This window comes from Simochromis diagramma, unplaced genomic scaffold, assembly GCF_900408965.1.
Source record: "Simochromis diagramma unplaced genomic scaffold, fSimDia1.1 OVJJ01000603.1, whole genome shotgun sequence".
Lineage (NCBI taxonomy): Eukaryota > Metazoa > Chordata > Actinopteri > Cichliformes > Cichlidae > Simochromis > Simochromis diagramma.
Window position 1 is genome coordinate 2,018,395 of NW_024387414.1, and position 19,909 is coordinate 2,038,303.

Below are 19,909 nucleotides of genomic sequence, written 5' to 3' on the forward strand. Positions count from 1 at the left end.
AGTCTCTTTGTGTCCGAGTGCGCTCTCTAGTTTTCCTTCCCCCCGCCCCCTTTCTGCTCCTGGATTATCATGTAATCCCTGATATTCATCAGCCGGGCAGGTTCAAGGTCATTTCAGTACAGTTCTCCGACTTTGCTCTCTGTGGCTGAATTCTGCAGTAGAAGAAGAAGGTGAGAAGGTCTGAAGATGAGAAGGAGGTTTTACCTAAAATACCACGTCACAGTGACCAAAGAGATCCAATACCAACAAAATAAAAGCATTATTTCATAAAAAAACTGTAAACATTGCAAAGAAACCCAGTCACGACGCCTGCATGTTCACTGCCGTACCTCCACCTCCTCCATTTAATACAAAAACACTTGTTGTCATCGACTGTTTTAGCAGAATTCCTCGGGGTACAGAGGAATTGTTCCACACAGGCTTAAAACACATCTGGAGTGTTTTCAACACAGTCGTGCTCATTAAGTGGCGAAAACTCAAGTGTTTGATGGCCGTTAATTACCTGTCTGCTCACCCTTCCATTCCTAAAACTGTCACGTAACCTCCTGTCCTCCTGCTGACTTCCTGCCCGAGGCAAAGTCTTCAGTGTCACAAAGGCGCCTCTTTTTTAACCCAGGTAGATCGCTATAGTAACCTGTTGTGGACACCTGATCTGCTTCGTTCAATCAGCTCCGAGCTGATGCATTTTTAACTGTTTTTTTCCCTGATGATATTTTAAGAACAGTGTAACGCATTTTTGTGACTCTAATGTGCAGCTATGAAAAAGTGCACTGAAAAATACTGACTCACAAATGTGAAGAGTTTCTGCATCATTTCTCTCTTACTTTATTTGCACCACCAGCGTGTTGTTTTTTTTTTTTAACTTATTCAAAATAGGAACTAACGCAGACATGAAAAAATAAAGTTGAGCTCTATAAAAGCACGGGGGACAAACTTGAAGACACAAAAACCAAAGCAACAAAGACGGAGGAGCAGGTGAGACACGGGTGGAAATGTGAAGACGGAGACAGAAGAACACCGACCACAGGGGGAACACAGAGCTGCAGATGCAGGCATCAGAGTCGGGGTTCTGACCCTCGAGCGAGCGTTTCTCTCATCGTCACCTTTGGATTTTCAGATGAAATTCATTGTTGTCGTAATCACGAGCTTGCAGAGAAGAAGCACGGCTGAACTTGGTGCTGACAAACAGACACAATCAGTCATACCATTCGCATAAAAGAACAATAAAAAAGAATAGCTCCTATTTCATCATAAATAAATGGGCAATATTCATAATGATAGCAGCTTTAAGTAGTGGAAAAGATGATATAACAGAGGTTTTTCAGACTGTTGCACTGCACTTACGCGCACTCATGCCCTCGTGACTCGTCAGTCACTTAGTAGCTCTGCCGTAAAACATCAGCTGAAAATGAACATCATGTTTTATTCAGTGAGACTTTAAACTAGTGACCGAGACCATAAGCTCACGAGGAAAGTGTTTCAAATCTGCCTCTTCACAAGCTTCCTTTATACATATGACTTATTTTACTTGAATTTCTTTTCCTCGTCTACAGTTTCGTCTTTTTTATGATGTAACCAGTACTCTGTGTAAAGTGTTACAAAGTAACATGTTACTGTTACGTATAACTGCATTGGATACAGTTACTAGGCAAACAGTTATGTCTTTATGTTCTTTCTTCTGCAGGAAGTGGAAGTTTGACCAAAGATGAACCCATATTTATTCCTGCACTCACACTACAATCAGCTGACTTCAGTTTCCGAGGGGGGAAATGAAGGCGTGGTCTGCAGTTTCAGAGGAGCGGAGATATGAACTCTGATTTCTATTGTTCAAGAGGACAAGAAGACAAATTGCAAACAGGACACCGACTCTTAGAAAGCGTCTTCAGAGACAGCAGGCCGACACAAAGCGAAGACGTGTGATGTCAACACTGAGCAGCGAGAGCCTTCAGCATGTAACCAAAGCAGCGATGAGCATCAGACCTGCAGCGCTGTGGCCTCCAGTTCTACAGCAGAACAGCTGTCCAGAGTCAAACAGTAAAAGAAAGCGTGTGTGTGTGTGTGTGTGTGTGTGTGTGTGTGTGTGTGTCTTCTTTAGAATAAAGATTTGTGTCAGTGTGTAACCTCACACTTGTATTGCTTGTTATGGCATAATTTGAAAGTAATGTAAGAAGTAGGGTAGCTAAATGCTGCGGGGAGGTAATGTGCTGTGGTGCCGACATTTTCTTGACATCATTTATTTGACCTGCTGTTTTTGGACTTTTAGGTTAATTTGAATCTCATTTTAATTATTTGATAATTTGTCTGTTTAGGAAAATCTGTCAAATCAAATATGGAGGGAGCCACCGGGGTGACCCTTGAGAATCTTCAGGAGCTGAAAGCAGCTTAAATGACTGTAAATTGCTTTTCACCATATGCTGTTTGCTTCGTTTTATTACAGTTTTATGATTTTGCTTCTCAGTCATCTGTGAAGCACTTTGAGCTGCAGTCACCTGCATGAAAAGTGAAATACAAATAAAATTAGAATGATTGACTGATTGATTTTTGTTTCTCCCACAGTCTACATGCGAGCACATGAGTCGCCCCCTGGTGGTCATCAGCAACAATGCAGGTTTATGGGACTACCTCACTACAGCTAGCCACATGCCCACCTTTTATATACAGTGTAGGCAGCGTTCAGTTGGACTCTGTTGGGAAAAAACCTCCAAAGGTTTTGTTGAGCTAACAGAGAGGCCCTGACTTTGCTGAACTGCTGCTGTTGTACATGCAGGTTTGTGTGTCTTCTCCCTCCCGTGTTTTTACAGTGCACAGCTGCTTGCATACTTGCTCGTGGCTCTTCTGTATAAACTGGATTTTACTGAAAAGCTTTTGTTTAAGTGCAGCGAAAGCATGATTGTTAAAGTTTGTGCAGGCTGGCGTCCAAACGCAGAGAGGATTAATAAAATGGACAGAAGATAAAACACAGAGCCTTAGTGTGTGTGTGTGTGTGTGTGTGTGTGTGTGTGTGTGTGTGTGTGTGTGTGTGTGTGTGTGTGTGTGTGTGCGTGTCTCACAAACACAGTCACACACACAGGAAAACACACACTATTATGTCATTGATGATTTGCATTGCTGCTTTACAAGAAGCAGGTGGTTTCAGTCCAGATCTAATAACCAGAGCAACAGGCGCTCTGAAGGTGACATGCACGCTGCTATAATGTGACCGCCGTGTAATAAACGATTGGTAGGTTTGAGGAACGAGGCTCCCGATCAGCTGGTTCTACGGTTTAAAAGTAAAAGCCAAAAAATAGCTCAAAGCTATTTCTGCCTCACCCCTCCCTTTCACCCTGGGGGCGGGGGGGTCTTTCTCTAAGGCAGGGCCAGACTGAACCTATTATCATAACATAACCTTTGTTTTGGGTCTTTATTGATGGACACAGTGGAAATACAGGAAGCACACCCAGGCAGATGAGGGGACTGGCAGTAGCGCGCATGTGTTACCCTCCTTTAATATCTGGTTGAACAGATTGCTCCGGCAACCTTTTGTAGGAGGTGACAGAGCTGTCGCATTGTACACACACACACACACACACAAACCTGTGGTTTTTCACCACAGGTTTGTGTGTAGGAGCTCTGTCACGGCTGTTTTCAGCAAACTAAAAAGCAACCCTGACTTTAAAACATGACATTTTTACACAGCTTAACTGCAAATTACATCTGGAGGGAACATATTTTCTCTCTTTCTAATATATTTACTGTTGAAGGGACCGACAGAGTTCACCTAACCAGGTGGGTGAGGTTGAAAAAAATATACCAGGCAGGCTTTTTATCCAGCAGATTAAAGCGCCCCTGGTTTCTTTTAAATTTGTCTTTTATTGACTTCCAACTTTCATTTTCATTTGTTGTCTTCATGTTTAGAAGAAGAAAAAAATGTTTCACAGCATTGTTGGTTTGTTTTTTTCCACAAACCATTAAATTAATATATATGTACACACACACACGAGTAACATAAACTGTGTGAGTGCATGTAATCTCTGTGCATTCCCTTTTAGGTCAGATGATGTCATTAAAAAGGTTCAGACAGCACAAACATGGTCCAGAGGTCCAGTTCAGCGACTCCAGTTAGCTGAGGTGAAGCCTTGCAGACAGCTACCAGCTACAGCCACGGATAGGCCACGCCCCTTATAATGCTAACAGGTGTTATGAAGGAGGAAACGATCCACACAGAGCAAACAGTTTGTGTATCAGGCTGTAAACATGTTCATTTCTGCTGGAAAGCTTTAACATGGGAGTCTATGGGGACTGACTCGCTGCTGCCTCTGCTGGTCGTTAGAGGAACTGCAGCTTTTCATCATTTGTTTTTTACCACCTGGAATTTGTGACATTTAGTTTTGAGTATCTGAACAAAAACAGGGACTAACTCTGCGTATGTCCCTCCAGGAATAGAAAATAAGAACATACTCGTCTGTGGTGTCAGTCATCAGGCGTCTAATCAAGCTTTATATTATTTCAGAATCAGAATCAGAATCAGAATCAGAAAGGGGTTTATTGCCAAATGTTGAGCAGGTTTACAACATTAGGAAATTGCTGCGGTGCTTCAGTGCAAACATAGTGTCATAAATAGCACTTAAATAGACATGAAAAAATAAAAGTAGGGATAAGAATTAAAAGTGCTACGTAGAAAGATATGTGCATGAGATATACATGAGATATATACATGAGAATAAGAATTAAGAGTGCTACGTTGAAAGATATATACATGAGTGCAGGTGGTGATCAGTGCCAAAACATGGAATGATGCAGTGAACACAGCGTAGGGTCATGTGATAGTGGCGGGGACAGTCATATGGTTATTGTTCATGTGTCCAACAGCAGAGGGGAAGAAACTGTTCTTATGGCGAGAGGTTCTGGTGCGAATGGACCGGAGCCTCCTGCCTGAGGGGAGCAGGTCAAACAGACTGTGTCCAGGGTGAGAAGGGTCAGCTGAGATCCGAGCTGCACGCTGCAGTGTCCTGGAGGTGTACAGGTCCTGCAAAGATGGGAGTCTGCAGCCAATCACCTTCTCAGCAGAGCGCACAACACGCTGCAGTCTCTGTTTGTCCCTGATAGTGGCTCCAGCGTACCACACAGTGATGGAGGAGGTGAGGATGGACTCGATGATTGCAGTGTAGAACTGCATCATCGTCCGTGTTGGCAGGTTGAATTTCTTCAGCTGCCTCAGGAAGTACATCCTCTGCTGGGCTTTCTTGATGACGGAGGTGATGGTGGGCTCCCACTTCAGGTCCTGGGTGATGGTGGTACCCAGGAAGCGGAATGAGTCCACAGAGGTGATGGGGGTGTCAGTCAGGATGATGGGGGGGAGTGGGGCTGTGTGCTTCCTGAAGTCCACAATAATCTCCACTGTCTTCTGGGCATTCAGCACCAGGTTGTTGTGGCTGCACCAGGTCACCAGACGTTCAACCTCCCTCCTGTAGGCAGACTCATCCCCGTCCGAGATGAGCCCAATAACGGTGGTGTCATCTGCAAACTTGATTAGCTTGACAGACTGGTGGGTGGAGGTGCAGCAGTTGGTGTACAGGGAGAAGAGCAGAGGAGAAAGAACACAGCCCTGAGGGGAGCCGGTGCTGATGGTCCGGGAGTCCGAGACATTCTTTCCCAGCCTCACATGCTGCTTCCTGTCCGTCAGGAAGTCAGTGATCCACCGGCAGATGGGATCAGGCACATTCATCTGGGAAAGCTTGCCTCGGAGATGGTCTGGAAGGATGGTGTTGAAGGCAGAGCTGAAGTCCACAAACAGGATCCTGGCGTAGGTTCCTGGGGAGTCCAGATGCTGCAGGATGAAGTGTAGGGCCATGTTGATGGCGTCGTCTACAGACCTGTTGGCTCTATATGCAAACTGCAGGGGGTCCAGGAGGGGGGCCGTGAGGGTCCTGAGATGGGAGAGAACTAGGCGCTCAAATGACTTCATGACCACAGATGTCAGAGCCACGGGTCTGTAGTCATTTAGTCCAGTGATCCTAGGTTTCTTGGATTTCTAGAAGGCCTGCAGAACGCGTGTACAGTAGGGTCCCGTTGTAGTGCAGCAGCACCAAACTGGAGTCTACAGAGTGTGTACATGAAACTGAATCCACTTGCATGTAGATGTGAGAAGCACAGCTCTGGCTAATAGAGAGGCTGTGCAGTAGACCCGCTGCTCTGATCAGAATGGATGCAGCGCGCTTTCTTTTTTCTCTTGGTTACATCAGACTTACTGTTGCAGCTGAGAGTTTTTGCTGCTTCTGTTCCATCAGTGTTTGTGATTTGTGCCAGAGGGCTGCACGCTCTCATTCTGACCTGTGATGGAGTCACACAGACTTGCTGTAAGTTTAAATCCTGCAGGGTGAATTATCCGGTCCGACCTCAGAGCTGTGGAGCTGTTAGTGACTCAACAAGATCCTGAAGATTAAATGGTTAAACTTTTACACGCGTCTCTTTCTTTTACCTCTTCGTGTCTCTCACATCAGACAAAACCGCCCCAAACTTCTTCCAGCACATTCAGCCTGTCTGTGTTTTACAGTGCATCGGCGAGAAGGGCTGGAGATGGGAGGGTGTGAGAAGAGGAAGAGGAGGATGGGGGAGGGAGGGGGGAGGAGGACGGTCCTGCTGTCAAACACAGATGAAAATCCAGCGGCAGGTTTCAGGAGGACACCGCCGTTAGGTAATCGCATTTATCGTCTCCTCGGAAGCGGCGGGGGCGGGGGTCAGCGGACACCGAGCGCCGAGCTGCGCACAAAGAAATCCGTTTCATTCCGTTCCCTCCAACTCCGGAGCTGCTGGAGAGGCGACGTGTGCGTGTATCCCGGTGACGGTGCACGGACACACACCGAGCCCAAACTTCAGACTGGATTCAGAAACTGGAGCCGGAGCAGCGCCTGTGCCTCGTAATTGGCGCAGTTACGCGGACGGTTGTGCGCCAGTCTCAGTGGCCGAGGAGCGGCTTCTAGAGAACATGAACGGGACACGTTAAAGAGCCGAGGCGGCTCGTCTCCGCGCTGAAAGGTGAGTGAATCACACCTGGCCTGTACGGAACTTTGGCCGGGGTGTAGTTCAGGGTCCGTCCCTCATTTCTGTGTCAAGTTCAGGCTGAACTTTAATTTCAAAAATTGAGTTTGAATCTCAGATCTTAAGCGAGAAAGTGGCTCAGCTCGCATTTTAATAAAAAATATGAGCTGACAGCTGGTTTCAGGTCGGAGAGGCTGAGGAAAGCTTTAGACTGTAGCTAAAAGATGGAGGACTCTACAGTCACATCAGCCCCTGGTATCTGGCTTCAACATTTTAAACAAAACTTGGACTGCAGCCATGATGTTTTTGATTATCTTATTTACATATAGCTTTTTTTAAAATTACTTTATGTCTTTCTTTCTTTCTTTTCTTTGGAGTGCTAGCTAGTTTGGTTCAGGCATCACACAGACACAGATGTCTGGTAATTACTGCTGAGTAAGAATTAAAATCAAACCTAAAAACCAGAGCTCAACCTTCTTGGATGGTCTGTTAGTGCAGTGACCTCACAGCAGCCATATTATTGGTCACATGATGTCAAAATGCTCCAACAGCAAAAAAAAGTGGTCCAGAGGTCCAGTTCAGGTGAAGCTAGCAAACAGCTAGCAGCTACAGCCGCCTGTGTCACCGTCCACCTGTCATTCAAGAAGCCACGCCCCTAATGATGCAAACTTTAAGCCTTAATAAGTTTTAAACAGGTGAGTTATAAAAATGTTCTCCCCTGTACAGGTGCTATGAAGGAGGAAATGATCTTTTGAGACAAAACAATTTTTGTAGTTTTGCTTTTAACATGGCCTCACTCCTGAAACCTCTTGTTGATATTAGAGGCGCTACATTAGCACAGCATAAATGAAGACTGGGCTGGAACGCTGAAGGCTTTGAAACATGTTCAGCTTTTGCAGGAGTGTACAGAGGATCTGTTTGCACTCATACAACCATTAAATGTCAGTTTTTCACCAAATTATGTTTTTAAATAAACCTCCTGTTCATTAGAAACACACACACACACACACACACACACACACACACACACTGCACTGTTTTGTAGATTTAACAGTAAACGGATTAAAATGACTTTCTCCCTCCGTCACTCTATACTTAAACAAGTTTTAATGATTTTTCCCAATTTTATATTTCTTAATTATAAAGTATTGAGATTCTCTGCTGTGGCTCCAAATTGAGCTGCGTGCATCCTGCTCACTTTAATAATCCCTGACGTGTGCCTGAAATTGGGATCATAGATCATAGAGAGCAGCATGGCACTCAAACAGATCTAGGACAGAGCCATCAGCAGCAAACCAGGAAGTGGACTGGCTCTACTCCACCTGATCACCGAGTGCCTTACACACCACGTCTTACACATCCATTCACACATGCACGGTTTTCCTTTGTGTAACTGCTTTGTGTCTAACAAGAAAGCTTCAGAGGTGGCTGCTTTTGCAGGAACGATGTAGACAAGAGTCCATAATGGGAGTCAGCATGGGATTTTATTTGAAATTACAACATCATTGTATTTACTTACAAATATTTAAAGGTACATACACTAAAATAAGGAGGTAACAAGTCGGGTTTTTACAGAAAACGAAAGAAATGTGATGTAAATAAACTTTAGTACTGTGTAAGTAATTTAAAGTGGTTTCATTCATTAAGTAATTTAATGGGAATTCTGCAGAAAATCAAAGAATATTCTCTGGTCTTGTGTTGTAAACATGGGGTAATTTTTGGGACATTGTATTATTAAACTGTCCTTTTATTTAAACACTATAAATATTTTCCTTTATTAACTTGTATGAAAAAATAAATATGTAAATCTGTAGCACAGCATGCTTACAACATGAAAGGGGAAATTTTGTTTGTTTTGCTTCACAATTACCACAAAAATGATGCAGTACTTAAATGACTCCTCCTTTCCTGTAAACTTTAAATTATTCATGCATTACTTAAATGTACTTACAGCATGACTTACAACTTATGTGTGGTTCGCTGTCACGAGAAGTGAGGATCTCAGTCTTTTATAGCTCACACTGAGCGACCTGTCAAACCCACGTTGCTTTCATACGAGCAGATTCTATATTCATCTTGTCGACATCAGGCCGAGGTGAAACTACTTTCTGCTCGAACCTGTAGAGCTGAAAGAGCGTCTTTGGTGATTCTCAGGCATTTTCTACTCTCTGGGTTCGTTCACGCCATCACTGTGTCTCACCGTCGAGTCACACAAATCGAGGCGTGAAATGGTGTGAAGAAACTGTGCAGGGTGTCGAGGCTAAAACGGGGAGTGTTGAGAGCTTCTTCCCCTTTCAGTCAATTTTCTATTTTACTGAAAAAGACACACGAACTAATGTAGACTCATTGATTTGTTCTTTAATGACTGGCATGGAAGAATTATTACAGCTGTATATATTGTCAGATTTGACACCTGAAGCCCAGATAGTTTAATACAGCACATCAGGATCAGTGTCTGATTTATTCAACAAAAAGCTTCATTTTTTTTATCGTTGTCCTCGTTGTCTTGTTTCATCTGCAGGTTGGCTCAGCCTCTGGTCTAAATGATCATATAACACGGAAGAGCAGAAAACATATGGAAACTGGATGAGCTGTTCTTATAGGGTTTCAGGGTTAGCACAATTCTTATCTTAGCTACGTCTAGGTAAGCATGGTAATGTAAATGGTAAATGGCCTGTATTTGTATAGCGCTTTTACTTAGTCCCTAAGGACCCAAAGCGCTTTACTCAACAATCAGTCATTCACGAAAACAGAATTTTTTAAAATTTAACTGAGTTAGAAGTTAGCAGGAAGTTAGCTCGCTAGCTTCCACCTAAACTTGATATAGCATGTTCTGACTGAGAGATTTCTGAAACAATTCAAACGTACAGCTCTGTTCCAACATAAATGAAGACAGAAAACTAAACAGCAGTGACGTTTGTAGGGTTACTGAAGTTGGGCTAGCTGGTATATAATGATGTGCTACGTGATCGCTAGCGACACAGCTAGCTTGTTAGCATAGCATAAACACAGTGAAGCTGGAGGATGAACGCTAACTTTATTCCACTCAATAAAAGTTAACGTGAGGGTTCCCGATGGTTAGGGACAAATGCAATCGCATGGCAGGATGCTGTAAACGGACCAAACTTCAGTCAGGAAAACAACTGAGATAATCCATCCACAATACGAGGTTAGTCATTCATATACTGCTGCATGGGCTGAGCTGTAGTTACATTGTAAGGTCTTAAACACTGAGCTTTAAATTTAACGGTGGTAATAAAAACTGAGAGAGGCCGACAGTCATCACTGACTGTTTTTAGGGGCTTGTTGAGATTAAAAAGAACAAGATACAAAGAATTAAAACATGTTAAAATCACAACAGCTTTAATAAACAGAGTAGTTTGGACCTGGAAGCAGGGTTCATCACGTCATCACTTAAAAACTGGATAGCTTTGTCTTTTAGCATTAGCCTAGCTGAAAATCCTGCTTTGTATTTGACTTGAGAGTCGACTTTAGGATTTCAGCTGTTGTTGATCCAAACTCTGCATTCTTTCTAAAGAACAGAAAAAACCTTTAATACTGAATAAAGAAAGAAAACTTTGTCACCCTGCTAACCTCACTCCCGAGTGGAGAATAAACGTTCGGACACAGCAGGTGGGTGGAGGTTTTTTTTGACCATATTTGGGATATCCCCTCACCAGCATCATCAAAGAAGCTCCTAGAATAGAAGGAATTGTCTGAATCTGGGTATTTATTTGTACATACACATTTCATTATTTGAAAATCAGTTTTTATTATGACTGTTCAACACATGAACAGGAGATATGAAAGGAAATAAGAAAAAAAAAACACAATAAGTTCACTTCAGAATCCATCACCAAATTCATAGCAGACTAATAATGATTGCCACTGAGTCTGAGATTCAGTATTTTAGAAGATACTCATCAAATTGGGTGATATTCATGGTCCTGTGCTTCACTGAGGGTTGTTGTTCTCCTGGCAGCGACTGCAGCGAACTCTTTTTCCTGGCACGCTGATTTGTTTTGATCAGACTCATTACAGAAGATGAGGCTTCGCACAAATATGCGAGAGGCCTCATCTTCTCTCTCCGCGTTTCGGGCTGCTTTGCTGCTGTGGCTCAATATGTCTGTTCAGTGTTGTCTGTGATTAAACACATCAGAAACCGGCGTCCTGCTCACATCCCATTTACTGCTCTTTGTTTCTTGATGGTATTTGACAGGTTATGACAGCGAGGGCTCGCTTTGAAAACTGCAATACTGACTCTGATGTCACGTCAAGCTTCAAGCCAAAACTTCTTAATCATTCTGAATTTGGATGTTTAACACCGATGTAGCAGTTAATTGAATGTGTCAGACAACATTTCCTAATAGTTTTATGTTGTGGGTACGAGTGGGGAACATTAAGGAAGATATTTTAGTCTTCTCTGCAAAAAAGGATGATTGATTTGGAGTAACTTTAAAACATGAACATGAAAAGTCTCGATAAGTGACGTAAAAGGACTTGGATTTGATATCAGTAGGAGGTCTGGGACACTTCCTTCACTACATGTTGGTCCCTATTGAGCCCCTTGGAGACAAACAAGTTTGAATTAATGGAAGATTTCAACAGACTGAATCTGTCTTTTTGCTTCCCTACAGTTTCAGTGGAGCTTCCGTAAAACTGCGGTCAGTCGGACATAATAAAATCTCATCCATCCCGTCACACATCCAGCTGCCAGCATGCCCATCATCAGCAATGCCAACCACGACTTCAGCACCTACTCCATCAGCAGCGACGACAGCAGCCTCGACCGCTTCTTCACCGAGATCCCGGAGACCGAGACCCTCAAAGGCGTTTACTTCCAGCGCGCCCAGCTGCTGCGTGACCCGAAGGCCTCATACGTGGTCGACCGCACCCTGCAGGTTCTGATCAATGTCGGCGGCAACCGCTACACCTTCCCCTGGAGCACCCTGGAGCAGTTTCCTCAGAGTCGTCTGGGTCGCCTGCGCTTCTGCACCACCCCCGAGGAGATCGCACGACTCTGCGACGACTACGACGAAACCTGCCAGGAGTTCTTCTTCGACCGAAACCCAACAGCCTTTAGGGTCATCCTCAACTTCCTGGCGGCAGGCAAACTGCGTCTGCTCCGGGAGTTATGTGCCGTTTCGCTGCACGACGAGCTCGACTACTGGGGCGTGGACCCCTGGACATATGGAGCGCTGCTGCCGCCGTCGCATGATGGCCCGGGTGGAGGAGGTGGCGGAGCGGGAGCGTAAGGAGGAAGAGTGGAGGCAGAAGAGGACGATGCTGAAGAAGAGCAGCACACAGACGGAAAAGGGCTATCGCAGACTGATCGTGGTGCTGCGCGATATGGTGGAGAACCCTCACTCCGGCCTGGCCGGGAAGATGTTCGCCTGCCTCTCCATCGTCATGGTGATGGTCACCGTCATCAGTCTGTGCATCAGCACCATGCCGGACCTCCGAGATGAGGAGACGAAGGTGGGTACAGAGCTTACAGAATTTATAAAACAGCCTGTGGAAACAGTTTGAAATGCATAAAACGTTTTAAATATGGGTTTAAATAAAAAAGAAATTTCTGGGATCTGGCTGAATGTTGAACCTGACGTCTGCATCTGGGGCCACTGTGTCACGGTCCTGGGTCGTTTAACCCCGCGTTTCATTGTATTTTGATATTCATTGTTAATGTTTTGGTTCTTTTAGTCTTCTTTAGCTCCTCGGTTGCCTAGTTACAGTTCTGTGCTCATTTAGACTCCTTGTGTCATCTTCCCCCGTTCCCATAGTTTCCCAAGTTCCCCTTGTTGTTGGGCGTGTCTTACCTGTCATGTTATGTCTGCATGGTTCCTGTTGTCAGCTTCAGGTCACATCTGAATCCCATCATGCTTCCTATTTATTTTGAAGGTCTTGTTGTCTTGTTCTATGTGCCTAGTTTACACTTCCCTTGTGGCGTCATTATGATTTGTTTGTGTCAGCTGTTTCCCAGTGTGTGGCCACTTCCCTTGATCTCCCCTTGTTTGTATTTAGTCTGTGTGTTTCCGTTCAGTCAGTGTCAGGTTGTCTGTATGTACCCCCATGTCATCCTAGCCAAGGTTATAGTCATAGTTTAAAGTCATATGTGTGGTATCCACGGAAACCTCTAAATCTCTGCTCAAATCTCAGGTAAACCATTTCTAAAACCACCAAACAAAGCGAAGGTGCCAAACAGTTACGTGGTTTTCTGGACTTAAATTTGACCCAGAGCATATTTTCAAAGGTGTTATGTGCTATAAAACACTTTAAAAAATGAGGCGAGGGAAATAAAAAATCTAACTTTTCTATGTTTGAGTCACAGTAACTTTGAAATAGTAACATCTGCAGTACTACTTACACCTCTGATGAAATCTCACAAGTATTCGCTTTATTTTGATACCAAGATTGGTTACACAGAATTTATAATTGCAGAGAAATACAATGAATTTCCTTTTTGAACAGGAAACTTAACAGGTTAAACACATGGAAGTGTGTAAGACTTTATTCTTTCTAACGGTCAGCAGCATCACAGACTCACCCAGTTTGTTCCAGCATTTTTCTGAAATATCTAAATTAAAACATGTAAATATTATTCAGGACTGTAACCACACAGGTGCCAATGAACCAGCAAAGGTTATAGGAAAGAGGAAAACTGGCTGGCTCATCTGGCTGACCAGTAGAGGCCTTTTAAAGGGATTCATGGATGTAAAGAAGGAGGGCGCGCGGAGGGTTGACGTGACAGAGGATGCTGGGATAGGGTGAGATGGAGGCAGGTGATGTGTTTTGGTGATCACTGCAGGGAGCAGGTGACAGAAGAAGAAGTTTGTGTGAATGTGTAAATGTTGTGATGTGTGATCGTGTTGCTACCTCTACAGAGCTGCACATGGCGCATAACTGCTTTCTGTTCCTCAGCAAAGAGTCTTTGCATCTAAACTTAACAACTGAAGCTTTCAGATGGTCCAAGAACAGCGTGCACTCCAGCGGTGGTACGGTTTGTGCGCTCGTGTGGACAGTAAACAGTCCTACATGATGATTTTCATGGTACATTGTTAGTTTATGATGACTGCTTTGTTGGAGGACTTCTTGTAAAAAAGATGATCTAATGCAGAAAATGGTGCTGAAGAGGAGACCTGGTGATGCTGGTTAGAGCCTGTTGTTGCTATAAAGCTCTTGTTTACTTCCTGACTTACAGTTTTATGTGTTGCAGAGATGAAAACATCATTTCTGCTGTAGTTGGCTCTCTCGGTCGTTCCCCTCAGTGGCGGAGCCGTTAGCGAAGGATGATTTTTAGCTGGAAATTTAATGAAAGTAATGAAAACTTCACAGAGCAGACTGTGTGTTGACTGAGAAACATTTCCACCACAACACTAAATATTTCATCCTATTAACGTCGGCTCACGTAGCTGTGATGCAAAGTGGGGCTGATTGTGATTAACTGACAGGTAAACTGATGCCGGCACAGCTGCAGATTTTGTTCTCTCTCACTGTGATATTTACAGACAGAAGTTTCTAGAAAAAACAAAAAAGCTCGAAGTGATAAACACGCTGCACGGTACCTGCACCCAGCAGCAGACAGGAGAGTGGAGATGTGACTACAGATGAACGTGCGATGTGTGGGCTGGATGTGTAAAAGCAGCTCTTAGCTAACACATTAATCACACCACAGTAATATAACAGTATTTACATGTACATGTACAGTCTAACTGCACATTTGATCCCTGAGATATTTTAATATAAGAAAAAGAACAGATGCAACAGTTTATCCCACAGTTTCAGTGATACAGAAACGCTGATTTAATTTGAAATTTTTATAAATAATTGTTTGTGCAGAAAATCCAGTGATTCTAAGACTTATATATATTTTTTTTACTATGACCCTACTGTAAAAATATACATTTGGATGGCAGATAATTAAAAAAGCTTTCTGATATATCGTTTATCTATTAGTTGTTTGTTTTGGTGTGTTCTGAATGGCCATGGAGATTTTTTTATCAGTAGGAAAAGCTGTAAAACTTATGAAAAGCTTAAAGTGGAACATTTTTGTCATTTACATTTTCCAAATCCATCCAGTGGGCCTGATTCTGGCCCCTGGGCCTTATGTTTGCCAACCCAACTCAGTATGAGACAAAGGCATCCACAGAAAAGTCCAAGAATAAAGATATGGAGAATAAATCCTCTGTAATTACAAATAGGTGCGGTTATAAATCAGTGTAACTTCAGTGATGGAAAGAGCGATGACAGTAAAAAGACAAATTAAAGCACATTAATGGGGCTCAGGCGTGGATTGAAAAGCAGCTTCTGTCAGCGTGACTGTTTGCTGGTTGTTTTCTGCCGGCGGTCTGAGGTAACCAAAGGAGACAGCGTGCAGAGCTGACTGCTGTTGTCAGTGTAAAGAGTCTGAATTTGGCTTTTGTGAGCTGGAGACAATAAATCGATTCCTCCCGAACGTTTTTGCAGTCGGTCGGACTAATCGAGCCGACAGAAAATCAAAGTGTGGACGTGAGCGCTAAAAGAAGCTGAAAGTTCTGAATCTGGATGGTGCTGCTGCAGAGATAATCGTGCTAACGTTAGCTTACAGAAAATACAGTGTTTTCATTTAATGTTAATTATCAGGAGTCATGGTTTGAGAAAAAAAATAAGATCTGACGGATTTGCTTTTCAAAAACAAAATTTCACCTTATATCTCTACAACTAATCAGCGCAGGCCAAATTCTAAAGACACCACTCAATGAAATTAGTAAATTAGCATAAAGCACTATGTTGACACAGTTTACAGCAGCCTCATATTTTATCCTTTGACTCCACTGGAGAAGTTTTGTATGATTTACAGATAGAGATAGCCCTTATTTAGCTCCTCCCACTTCCAGGCCACCCTTTAAGACCACTTTCTTTTGATTGGATACTCTCTATGACATCATGTAGAACCAGAAGTAGAAAAAAACTGTGGTAAACTAAGTGATTCCGGTTCACATGGATTACTTGTGCATACACTGTCCTCGTTATCTGGTCATGTTTGTTATGCACATCATGGCTGGAACAGGATAGAAGAAGATCTGATGGAGTAAAACAGGAGAAAGCAGAATGGAAGCAGGAAAATCCTTTTTACTATACAGCTTTCACCAAGTAGCAGGCAGAAAGTTCAGGTGAGGTTCACCATCCTTTCCTGAATCTTACCTCCCTCACAAATAATTCACCTGTTTCCAGGAGTAGTATTTTATCAGGGAACACAGAGTTCTAGATTAAAAATATAAATTTTAATGCTTGATGGAAGCTGCCCGACAGCGTCTTCTCGTCAGAAGTCGTTCACATTATGTGCAGTTAGAAAAGCCTGTGTTCTTCCAGGTTGTAATTTTCACTTTTCTTTTTGTCGCTCTGGTATTTGTGGACAGTTCTTCATTCAGGCGTCTTCCTTTCTCATTTTTTTGTCATCATTCTGTCATCTGTTAAAATCACACTGGAATAAAAATGGATTTTTTCCCTGAGGCGACGCATACTTCTTATTACAACAGACACTTTTCTGTAGCGTTCACCTCCAGAGAAATCAATGTAAGTGCTCTGCAGCTTTTAAATGTTTTCCAATTTCTCGCTTTGTGCAGGCAGACGTGGAATTAAAGTGATGGTAAGGAAAACCGAGAGGCCGTTTGCCTTTGGCACGGCGAGAGGCAGCGGGCCTCGCAGGTCACTGTTGTCTGAGGCTATCTGAGCATCAAGTGTGAAATCGATGGAGCGACACTTTATATTTGCTCCGTGTTTCTGTCCCCGTCTGCAGGGCGAGTGCTCCCAGAAGTGTCACAACATGTTCGTGGTGGAGTCCATCTGCGTGGCCTGGTTCACCTTGGAGTTTGTGCTCCGATTTATCAACGCCCAGAGCAAGCTGGCCTTCGCCCGCGGCCCGCTCAACATCATCGACGCCGTTGCCATCCTGCCGTACTACGTGTCCCTGGTGGTCGACATCAAAGACGAGTCGCACGAGGATGTCATCATGGGGGCCGGCAGAGGCTACCTGGACAAACTGAGCCTGATCCTTCGCCTGCTGCGAGCCCTGCGGATCCTCTACGTGATGCGGCTGGCTCGCCACTCTCTGGGCCTGCAGACGCTCGGGGTGACCATGCAGCGCAGCATGAGAGAGTTCGGCCTGCTGCTGCTGTTCGTCTGCGTGGCCGTGACCCTCTTCTCACCACTGGTTCATCTAGCCGAGAGCGAGCTGGCGCCGTTTGCCGCCACGCACCCCCACCACAGCTTCAGCAGCATCCCGGCCTCCTACTGGTGGGCCATCATCTCCATGACCACCGTGGGCTACGGCGACATGGTGCCGCGCAGCATCCCCGGACAGATAGTGGCGCTGACGAGTATCCTGAGCGGCATCCTCATCATGGCGTTCCCGGCCACCTCCATCTTCCACACCTTCTCCCGCTCATATCAGGAGCTCAAGCAGGAGTACAAGCGGGTGTGGAAGGAGGAGCGGGACGAGGAAATAGCCGCCGAGTCGGGGAAGAGCTGCTCCAAGGATGAGTCTTCACTAGATGAGCTCAAATCCGTGTCGAAGAATGGGAACGACGGGATGAAGTCGAGCAAGACTCCCACGCTTCCGTCTGCAGCGTTCTGATGGAGGTCATGTGACACTTTTGGTTCATTATGTGTTAAAAACTTTCTCCTTCCCGTACATTAAAACTCTGGAGCAATTGTACAATGAACAAAATAATATTCCACGCTCTAGATTCATGTTTCCATCAAAGTGTGTCCCCAACTTATCAGGTTGTAGTCGCCTCTTAACTTCCACCAGGTCACTGAGGTTTGTTTACATCAATCTGATCTTGATCCTGATTTTGGCTCCTCCAATAAAAAGGAAATCGAGCGCTCCCTAAATCAGTGTCTGACCACCTGCCTGCGTGAGCCAATCGCAGCTGTCCCCTGCATTGTGCCGCCGGCTCCACTGATTAACCAAGAAGATGTTATGCAAAGAGTGCAGGAGAGCTGCGTCTGCACCATAAAGCAACACAAATAACCCGAGAACACCCAGAACTGTAGAGTAACAATCACCCAACATCAGCTCAGACATCCATGACAGCGAGGCTGTGCAGCATCCACTCACAGAGAAACACTCAAATCGCATTTCACGTGGTCAAAGATAAGTGCCGACTAACCACGGTGAGTAATGAGAGCTTCGGGAAAATGGTCAGCTTACTGGCAAAACATCTGTTGTTACCTCATGCAGTTGTTTTTCAAAGCAGCAAAACGTCGCTCGTGCAGGAACAACAAACACAGACTTTAGATCTTCCTTCTAGGAGATGAACGAACACTTGATTCATCTGCAGATATTCATTTATAAAGAATAACTACAGGAATGTTGCATTATGTAAAAGTGGAAGCAGCACCCTGCTGATTTAAATTTCTGCAAAGTTTTGCGAAAAAATGTTATGAATTTATTTTATTTTGGTGCAAATATTTGTACAGATGTGAAACCATCGAAAAATCCGTGAACGATTGCAACAAATAATCAAAATAACGGCTTAAACCGCGCAGCCGCGCTGAACATTCATCACTTTTTATGGAGTTTTAAAAATTTTAGGGAAAAAACGATACAAAAGGAATATAACATCTTCTGGTTTTTCCTGCAGCTGAAACAAAGTCCGACTGTAACTCTGCACACGTCACTGCTGACCTGGTGGATGTTAGAGGTTCAAGTGTCCTGTTTCCAGCCGTGTTTGTTTTTAATGACGAGCTCGGCGTATGTAAAGTAATCCCTGTGCACCGCTGTGCTCTACACGCTCCGTTTATCGCAGGTTTTTCTATCGTTGGCTCTCTGTGATGTCAAGTGGATCTCCTTATATGGTCATCTCCAGTCCACAGCCCTGGCTGTGAGTGCAGAACCACCCCATGTTCAAACCTTTGTGTCTGTGAGCCACTCAGAAGATTGCTTTAAAAGGGGGAGGAGCTATAAGAGTTCAACGCTCAGTAAGATATGAAAGCGCTGTTTGGTATCGTGAGTCAGAGCAAAAGCACCGAGCTGGAAATGAGTCGTTCCCAAAGCCTTTTCCCGAACGTTGAATTCTCCCTTTGTTTTCTGAGGAGCTCCAAACTGTGGTCTTAATAATCTTACTCCTCTCTGTGGCTGCTAGGAGACACTGTGTCTGTAGTAATACACTATTTTTGTACACACTCACACACACAGTGCACCAATCCAATTACAGTATGATTGTCTGGAGAGCATCAGTGTAATGGAGGATCACATTTCTTCCTCTTGGTTCTTTCAGTTTTAATCAGATAACTGAAAGAAGATTCTCAGCATCGTCTTTTCTTCCCGTTTGCTTTCGGACTGTGACGCTGACCCGGCTCTCGAGTTTCGGGATGTTGGAGTGTCCTCGAATGGACCATCGGCGCTCGCAGAAGCCGGTGATGAAAACTTCACTGTGATGGATTGCACAGCACAGACGCCGTCACGTCTCAGAGAGGATTTTTCAGAGGGAGTCGATGGCAGCCTGGAGGGAAGAAAGTCATTTAAAAACCAATCAGCGGAGGTGTCGGAGCATTTTTGAGAACCACCAACTCGGTCCTTTAATGTGCACAGAAATTCGTGTCCTTCATTCTTTAACCGCTCACGTCTTTCTGGCATTTTTAAAATAAAATTACACTTGGATTCATTTGCTGTGATGAATGCTTTGGATTGTTTTATTGCACTCGAAGCTCCCGAGCAGTTTTAATGACTACACGACAGAAAAATGTGACTTAAAAAGAGGCCTTAGAGAACGAGATGGTGGGCTGCACTGTATTGAATGGAAGGACTAGTTAGCAATGAGAAAAATGCAACACTGCAGTCAGCAGCGATGAATTACACACTGTGGTAACGACTTCCTGTGGAGCTTTATTATAAAGAAACTAAAACAGT

At 44.2% G+C, this 19,909-nt stretch overlaps 1 protein-coding gene across 1 annotated transcript; it reads left to right on the forward strand.

The window, feature by feature from the left end:
* The first annotated feature begins 1,910 nt into the window (after window positions 1–1,910).
* LOC120721522 (potassium voltage-gated channel subfamily G member 4-like) lies at window positions 1,911–19,664 on the forward strand. The gene is given in 4 exon segments (XM_040011898.1): window positions 1,911–1,921; window positions 11,666–12,197; window positions 12,199–12,495; window positions 16,793–19,664. Coding segments are annotated over 3 exon segments (1,596 nt in total). The 5' UTR covers window positions 1,911–1,921; window positions 11,666–11,735; the 3' UTR covers window positions 17,630–19,664.
* Window positions 19,665–19,909: the final 245 nt, after the last annotated feature.